The sequence below is a fragment of the Limulus polyphemus genome, unplaced genomic scaffold (genome assembly GCF_000517525.1).
Source record: "Limulus polyphemus unplaced genomic scaffold, Limulus_polyphemus-2.1.2 Scaffold9700, whole genome shotgun sequence".
NCBI classification, from domain to species: domain Eukaryota; kingdom Metazoa; phylum Arthropoda; class Merostomata; order Xiphosura; family Limulidae; genus Limulus; species Limulus polyphemus.
This window is the reverse complement of record NW_013675310.1, coordinates 7,564-16,465: the sequence shown is the minus strand read 5'-3', so window position 1 is coordinate 16,465 and position 8,902 is coordinate 7,564. Positions and strand designations below refer to the sequence as shown.

Sequence of the window (8,902 nt, the reverse complement as noted above, 5' to 3'; positions counted from 1 at the left end):
GTAGTAGTAGTAGTATATATATATATATATATATATATATATATATATATATATATGATAATGGAAATCACTCGTAAGTTCTCACCATTAAAGTTTTCCAAGAATCACTTTTGACTTAAAAAGAAGTAACACTAAATTTATATACTTATTGTTTAGTGAGAGATGGTCACTCTTATAAAACTGTTCAAGAAACATTTTATTCATATAGTATAAGATTTTACTGTGTGTAAATGAAGACAGGGCATGTGGTTCTTGCTGTTAATTCATTATTTTGTAGTATATCCAGGTGAAACTGAATTACTTTACAGCTATATTGGATAGTTCCACTTGATAATGGTAGATTTATTGAAGATGTCAATTCTGAAAAAAAAGGTTAAATCCGTCACTAACTGAGTTGAAGTAACAAGACCAGATAAAAAGTATAAAACAAAATGGATAATGTTTATAAACAGCTACTAAACACAAAGACAGTGTGTATACTTTGTTGAATAAAAGTATATTTTTCTCTTATCCTGTTTCAGATTGACTAATGTTCCTTATCATGTAACAAACCTTGCATTTACCCACCTGACTGGCTATACTCATCACAACAGAAGTTGGGCTCTAACCTCTAGGTATCACCTCACCTGAACTGTTGAAGGATGCTGCTGTAAACATCATTACACAATGTGCAGTATTATTCATTTCAAGAACGACATTAGCTTAGAACTGAATCAACTTAATGGCTTTCTTGGCCACTTGTTATGTAAAACCTACAAAACCAAGAATTAATTCAAAATAAATACTGTAATAGTATCAGATACAAACATACAATCTGTTAAGAATCTTAACTATAATCAAACCAACACATTATTTTTTTTTAATATATGTGTCTTTGATATTAAGCACAAAGCTACATAATGGGCTATTTTTCTGTGTCCACCACAGGTGCCAAAACCAAATTTTCATGATAAGTCTAGAGATTTACCACTGAACGTTTCTATCTTCTCGTAACGCTGGAACATTTGTAAAATACATTAGTGGAAAGTGAGAAATTTTCTGAGATTACCCATGAGTGTGTGTCAAACGCACATTTTAAGGTAGCCATTGAAACAGGGTAAAGGTTTAGTGATGGGGTCCCCCCCTTTTATACAAATTATTTATTTTGAAATGAGATGTTTAACACATCTGAGGTGAAACCTTTATTGTGGTTAAGGCATGTAGATGACACGTTTTTTAGTGTGGTTAAGGTATGTAGATGACACGTTTTTAGTGTGGTTAAGGTATGTTGATGACACGTTTTTTAGTTTGGTTAAGGTATGTATATGACACGTTTTTTAGTGTGGTTAAGGTATGTATGACACGTTTTTTAGTTTGGTTAAGGTATGTATATGACACGTTTTTAGTGTGGTTAAGGTATGTTGATGACACGTTTTTTAGTGTGGTTAAGGCATGTAGATGACACGTTTTTAGTATGGTTAATTAAGATCTAATTTAAGGGGCAACGTTTGGCAGAGAATACTTCATCTGCACCAACTGAGATACAAGAATATCATTCAAGGAAACTAGTCGCCAAATTAATGAATTTTTGACAGTATTAGTTTTACAGTGTTTACCTCTATTTTTTTAAAGAGGCGATGGATTTATTTGAAACGTGCGTATTTTAATTCAAAATTAAAAGTGAAATATCCAATTGTGTTTATTTCTTAGAAAAACAGCGAGGCTGAAACATTAGAATGTTACAAAACCTATATGACATAAAAGTTAAAAAAAAATGTTTTCTCTTATTCGGAACAAAGCGAAACTTAAAGGTGGACTAAATATGGAAAAAAGTCATAATGACCTATCTATTTTTAGAAGCCCTTTTAAGAACTAAAGCAAAATTGACACTAGCTGGAATATTAATGATAAATCAGGTCTTAAATTTTTGAAGTTTTCAGGAAAAAAAAGTTTCATTTTGAAAAGCATACATCAAGTGCATCTTTCTAGAAACATGAAAAATAGTTTTTATGAAATTCTGGAAAATACCAAGGGTGTAGTCATGGTAATATTTAGGCCAAAAAGTGCGTACTTTAATACAAAATTAAAAGTGAAATCTCCAATTGTGTTAATTTCTTTGAAAAAAACAGAAAGACTGAACCATTAGAGTTTCGAAGAACAATAATATGTCACCTTAAAAGTAAAAAATAAAGTTCTTTCTTATGTAGCTTAAAAATAAGCTTAAATGTGGGCTAACCTTGGAAAGAAGCTGTAATGACCTTATAGACTTGGGAATTATTTTAAAATCTCCTATTGTTTGTCTTCAATTGAGAACTAAAGCAAAATCGAAACTTACAGGAATATTTATGATAAATCATGACTTTTTGAATTTTGATGAAATGGGTTCCCATTTTGAAAAGCATACATCAAGTGCATGCTGCTACCCAAATAACATGAAAAATACCAAGGGAAAATACAGCCTAGTAATTTTTTTGAAACACAAAAAAGTGTGTATCTTAATGCAAAATTACAAGTGAAATATGCGATTGTGTTTATTTCTTAGAATAACAAGACTGAAACATTAGAACTTAGAAATAAAATATTTTAATCACTTGAAAAACAGATTTTTTTTATATAAAATAAAAACAATCTTAAAGGTGGAATAAAATTGGAAAGAATCCATAATGACCTTACAGACTTTGTAATTTTAACTGAAAAGTCCATGTCTCCATATTAGAGAGAACCACATGCAAAATGGGAGAAGCTGCTGCAAACTAAAATTGCCCTAGCTCTAAATCAAAATGGAGAAGATTGGGCCCAACTGAGTAGGAAATAAAACAACACCCCAAGATTAATGAGGTATTGCATGGGAGTGAAGAAACCAACCCAAGCCTCAACTCCTAGAAGCCAGACATCCTTGCCATGGTGGAAGTGATGGCCCCAGGAAATGAACAAGATGGGCAAAAACCAACACCATCCAAATCGTAAGGAACCTAGGAGGTCCAACAGAAGAGTCTGGACTAAAAACACACAATCGCTATTGATCCAAGGAAGAGTCAGAATGCAGGGGAAAGGTTAATGAGAAGGAATGCATATATCACAACACCCTCATCCGCCACAAACCAGGAGGGAAAACCCCAAAAAGGGCTAATTACGACCCCATGGTGAAATGTATTAGCACTAATAAATGGATCAGAAATGAGCAAATGATGATAGAGCACCAGTCTCTTAACTTTAAAAGGACAAGAGACAAATGGGAATAAGAACCCCAAATATAGGGCTCTACCCACATAATGACATCCTTGCAAGCAAATCCTAAAAACACTGGCAGGAAACAGAAACCTGAGGATGAGGGAAATTCAAAAAAAGGACCAGACCAAATGTAATCATTTCAGAACCCAAGGATCTATGAGAAATTATCTCCAAACTTGAGCAAAGCAGTGAAAAAATTGTTGTACCATATCAGATGGAGTAAGAATGTGTGTATATTGTAGAGCAAAGTCATATTGGGGTAACTGCCACTTCCATCATGTGGAGTCAAACCTGTGACAGTCATGTAAACAATGGTGTTTTATGATACATTTCAATACGATATCTTACCTCATCTCATTAAAAGCTTTTTCAAGTTATACTGCCTTCTTTTTGCCATAAATTTTTGCTTGCCACTAGCCTTGATACTCCCACCTACTCTCATGTATGTTAATGTGATATATCTGCATACTTCAACAGCATCTGAGCATGCTATTGGCTTGGGATGTAAAGCCTGGTTTGCTGTGAGTTGGCTCCATTTTTGTGGACTTCTGCTGATTGGCCTCTTTTACTTTGTACTGCTTTGCCTGTACATGATGGTGAGGATTTGAGCTACCAAGTTGTTCTTCCTGCCTTATGACTGCCAGTCGCGCGTCATTTCTGGGAGTTGTTCAGGCCTACTTTCCCTATTGAATCAGGTAGGATATGTTTTATCATTATTGTCCGTTTCTTTTCATTATTTTCTCTGTGACAAACTGTGGGGTCAGTTTTAGTGTTCTCTGAACCTCTTGGGTTATTGGAGTCTCGAATGTAGTTTGGAGACCAGTTAAGTTCGAGCATGTTGTCGTTCTCACTTCCCTCCTTAGGCTTGCAAAGTGTGAATCCCCTTATGGCACTTTTGTCTGGTACTAGGTGCTTTCTGGGGGGCATTCCCGAATCTCTGGAGCCCAGGGTTAGGTCAGCCCTGTTGCTTAACTTCTCTCCCACAACCCCTTGTCCCCATTCCTTTCTTTGGTCGGTTCTGACCTCCCAAATGTTTGCAGTTTGCCGTTGATCCTTTGAGCACTGTTTTTGGAGTGCTGAGCAGTCTTGGTGTTTTCAAGGGGTGGGGTTCAGGCCCGGTGGAAGTCAGACTCATGTCACCTCGGTGGGACAAGGTTATGTATATGGACTTGCAACACTATTAAAGAAACAATATAAATTTTAACTCTATTTATAGTTTGGTCAGCCATAGAAAGAATGTGATTTGTTTTAGCTTTAATGGTGATTTCAGAGAGATCATCTTTAGGTTTGAAAGGGCAAAGACCCACTGCAAAGTGCTGTATACATACATTTTTTTTTCAAGTTTGTTGGAAACTCCTATGTCCCTATTTGGACAGTTAGGATGATGTAAAGATTGTAAGAATAGGGTTAGCTACTAGAGTACGAAATGATGCCTCCCCTCTGGCTCTTTTCTACTTCTTGATCTTCCTCACCTAGCATGAATCTTTACCTGAACACCAAGAGAGTGTTGTAGCTCAACATACAGACATTTTGGCTTTATCAAACTATGTTCCTGTCAGGGTTAGCCAAGAATATTATACTTATGCCAGTGTACCTAAAGACATCCCAGTAGACTTCACCTTTTTTGATCAACATTCTTGACTTATCTGGAAGAAGAGTTTAAGGTTTCTCACACATTACGTTTACCCTTAATTTATCATTCAACTTTTTATTCCAAATCTTTTCTAAACTCTTTTCAGATAACAACATTGTATACCAAACATCACATGAGGTTACTGTACCTTCCATAATCTATGGTACTTTATATTCTACAAAGTCACATTACTTTTCTCCAGTGTAACACTGTTAATATATTTCATTGTAGCAAAATCTTCTATAGTCTTAGTAATACACACACATTACAACCAACTTGAATTATTTTTCAATGTTTACCCACTGATGCTTCTTTATTAAAATATTTCTCGGCAAAATATTCCTTATAACACACTTCACTTTGTTCACCTCAACTATATTTATTCTTAAAATATTAAAGCTCTTACCACAGACATTGTGACAAGATGATTTCCTGTAACTTCTGGTGTCTTGTCCACAATTTGTATTACACAACACAATTTAAGGATTTCACTCCAGTGAGCAACAGTACAGTTTCTTCTCCAGTATGTATCCTTTGATGTCTTTCATCATTAATTTCTTCAAAAAATACACAACATAAGGGAATGGTTTAATTGCAAGGTGTATTTTGATATTTTTTCTAAACAGCTTTTCTGTCAAATATTTCTGCCACATGCAAAAAATGTGTAAATTTTATGTTTACTTTTATTATCTCCCTTCAACATTTCACCACTTGTTGATTTCATGTTTACTTTTATTATCTACCTTCAACATTTCACCACTTGTTGATTTCATGTTTACTTTTATTATCTCCCTTCAACATTTCACCACTTGTTGATTTCATGTTTACTTTTATTATCTCCCTTCAACATTTCACCACTTGTTGATTTCATGTTTACTTTTATTATCTCCCTTCAACATTTCACAACTTGTTAGTTTCAGACATTTGACATTTTCCTCTGTGTAAATATTTAGGTACTTTAAAGCATTAAATATTTTTTTCAGGTAACCCTTTCTTTTAAAATCTCTAAATTTTATCAGATATTTTTTTTTTTATAAAACATTTTGATTTCTTTTATTTATTTTCCATCCAACATTTTTTTGGTGTTAATGTGTTAAACATGAACAAGCTCTTTATAACACAATAAACACCTGCATGATTTCTCCACAACGAATACCATCACACGATAAGTTACTACTTCTTACAAATTCCTTGCCCCATTCCAAACAACTGAGTGGTTACACTCCAGTGTGTGTGTCCTCGTGCTTTTTTAAATCACAGTTTCTTCTGAATTCTTTACCACAAACTACACAACTGTGTGGCTTTTCCCCAGTATGTATCATTTGATGTGCTCTAAGGTGACTACTACTTTTATACTTTTTGCCACAATTTACACAACCGTACGGTTTCTCCCCAGTGTGTATCCTCTGATGTATTTTAAGATTATAATTTCTTGTAAATTCTTTATGACACACTAGACAACTGTACTGTTTCTCCCCAGTGTGTATTCTTTGGTGAGTTTTAAGATAAACACTTCTACCAAATTTTTTGCCACACTCTAAACAACTATATGGTTTCTCGCCAGTATGTGTCCTCTGATGAGTTTTAAGGTGACTTCTCTTTCCATATTCTTTACCACACACTAAACATCTGTATGGTTTTAGTCCAGAATGTATCCTCATATGTTCTTGTAGCCAAGTATTTGTAACAAATTTTTCACCACACACTAAACAATTGTATGGTTTATCTCCAGTATGTACCTTTTCATGTCTGTTAAGATGACTTTTATACCCAAATTTCTTATCACAAAATAAACAACTGTAAGGTTTCTCCCCAGTATGTATTCTCTCATGTTCTTTTAAATGACAATTGTTTTGAAATCCTTTATTACACACTAAACAACTGTATGGTTTCTCTCCAGTGTGCAGTCGTACATGTGCTTGTAGGCAGCTATTTGTATAAAATGTTTTTCCACACACTACACAGCTGTACGGTTTCTCACCAGTGTGTACCCTTTTATGTGTATTAAGATGACTTTTAGTTCCAAATTTTTTATCACAAACTTCACAAGTGTATGGTTTTTCTCCAGTATGTGTCCGCTTATGACTTTTAAATTGACTACTACTTCTAAATTTTTTATTACACACTACACAACTGTAAGGCTTTTCCCCAGTGTGTATCCTCAGATGTATTTTTAAATTACTATTTGTTAAAAATTGTTTACCACACACTTCACAGTTGTGTGGTTTTTCTCCAGTGTGCACCTTCTCATGTTCGTTAAGTTGACTTTTACTCCTTATTTTTTTATCACACACTAGACATGTGTACGGTTTCTCTCCAGTATGTATCCTCTCATGGCTTTTACACTGACTGCTACTTCGAAATCCTTTGTTGCACACTATGCAACTGTATGGTTTTTCCCCAGTATGTATCCTCAGATGAATTTTTAAAGTATTTTGTGTTACAAATTGTTTACCACACACTACACAACTGAACGGTTTTCTCCCAGTGCATATCTTCATATCTAATTTTAGATGACGATTTTTTTCCAATTCTTTATCACACACAACATCACTTTTTTGATTATTTACTCTCAACAACATTCTTTCATACACACTTGGATTCAGGGAATTGTACTTTTTTGACTTTGAAAAGAGAGATTTTTGTGTTATAATATCGTATCCGTGAAACTGTTTTCCAGAATAGTTGTTCAAATGTGTATTTGGATCTAGAATGAAAAAAAATAAATGATTAATTAAAATATACATATAAGGATTTAGTAACTGAATAAATAACTATGAATATTGTTTAACACAGTCAGTTAAAAAACACACACTAAAACCAACTTTAAAAATAGGTATATTATACACCTGAAACCAAAACAGATTTGGACTGAATGGTGCAGTTGTCGTGTCATCGATACCTCTTGAGCAAATATTTTGCTTTTAAGAAATGTCTCTGTAGATTAGAAGAACAGTTGGGTGAAATATAACATTTACATAAATCTTCTGTCCAGGTTCTTTACAGTGGATGAAGCATGGAAATGGTTGTTTGATAAAATTGAGACAACAGAAATTATTTCAAAGACGCAATCTGAGTGGCCCATTTTGCTTGTTCAATAAAACTGTATTAACACTGGTAATAAAAAAACATCAGCAGTTAACATGATTTTTATCATAAATGTTAGGCCTGCTTGTGTTCCAAAGTGAATTTGGCAAAATATTTGTGTCTTATGTTTTAGGAGTTGAGCTGAAATACTCAACCGTCATTTTTTTGCACAAAATGAATAAAATTTTGCTAAGATAAAATACTTTACATCATATAAACATTGTTATATATCAGCTTGAATCAGCAAGAAAATGTTGCCCTGAACTACGTATATCGAACAAGATTTATTTTTTATGTACCCTACAATAAATTAAGCAGGTTGGATTATTAACATGTTTTTAAACAGTAAGAAGTCTATACACATGCACGAATTCTGAATAACTTCATAGAAAGAAACAAAAATATATTCCTAGTTAAAATTTAAACCCGATCTTTATCATGTTTGATTTATAATTAGAAGAAGTATTATTTTCATAAAAATTACGCTGACAGTTTTTTTTTATAAAATTTTGAAAATATTATTTAAGAGTTTAAATCAAAATTACACAAAGTTTAATTTAGACAAGTTATTGAATTGGTTTTCATTAAAATATTTTTCATTTCTTAATACATAATATGCTTGAATTAAGATTTAATTCAATGTTGGCCACATTCAGCAAAAGAATTAACAAGTCTACTCTGAGTTTTACATCAACATCCTCCTGGTTTAGAAAGGGTTAAGTTACATCTTACTTTATTACATAGTTGAAATGTTCAATGTTGGTCACATTCAGCAAAAGAATTAACAAGTCTACTCTGAGTTTTACATCAACATCCTCCTGGTTTAGAAAGGGTTAAGTTACATCTTACTTTATTAGATAGTTGAAATGTTCAATGTTGGTCACATTCAGCAACAGAATTAACAAGTCTACTCTGAGTTTTACATCGACATCCTCCTGGTTTAGAAAGGGTTAAGTTACATCTTACTTTATT

At 33.3% G+C, this 8,902-nt stretch overlaps 1 protein-coding gene and 1 long non-coding RNA gene across 2 annotated transcripts in view; both read right to left on the bottom strand.

Moving 5' to 3' along the window:
- Nucleotides 1–133: 133 nt before the first annotated feature.
- On the bottom strand, nucleotides 134–4,160 carry LOC111083476. The gene is made up of 3 exons (XR_002609055.1): nucleotides 3,502–4,160; nucleotides 976–983; nucleotides 134–144 (listed from the first exon to the last, which is right to left on the bottom strand). It is a non-coding gene; the product is annotated as an uncharacterized LOC111083476 (long non-coding RNA).
- A 1,467-nt stretch (nucleotides 4,161–5,627) lies between these two features.
- The window catches only part of LOC106476047 (zinc finger protein 883-like), a gene marked incomplete at its 5' end in the record, with an annotated part of 8,544 nt that continues 5,269 nt past the window's right edge, over nucleotides 5,628–8,902 (bottom strand). The window contains one exon of the mRNA XM_022380022.1: nucleotides 5,628–7,550. Within this exon, the coding sequence (XP_022235730.1) occupies nucleotides 6,061–7,550 (1,490 nt within the window). The remainder of the gene's footprint in view (nucleotides 7,551–8,902) is intronic.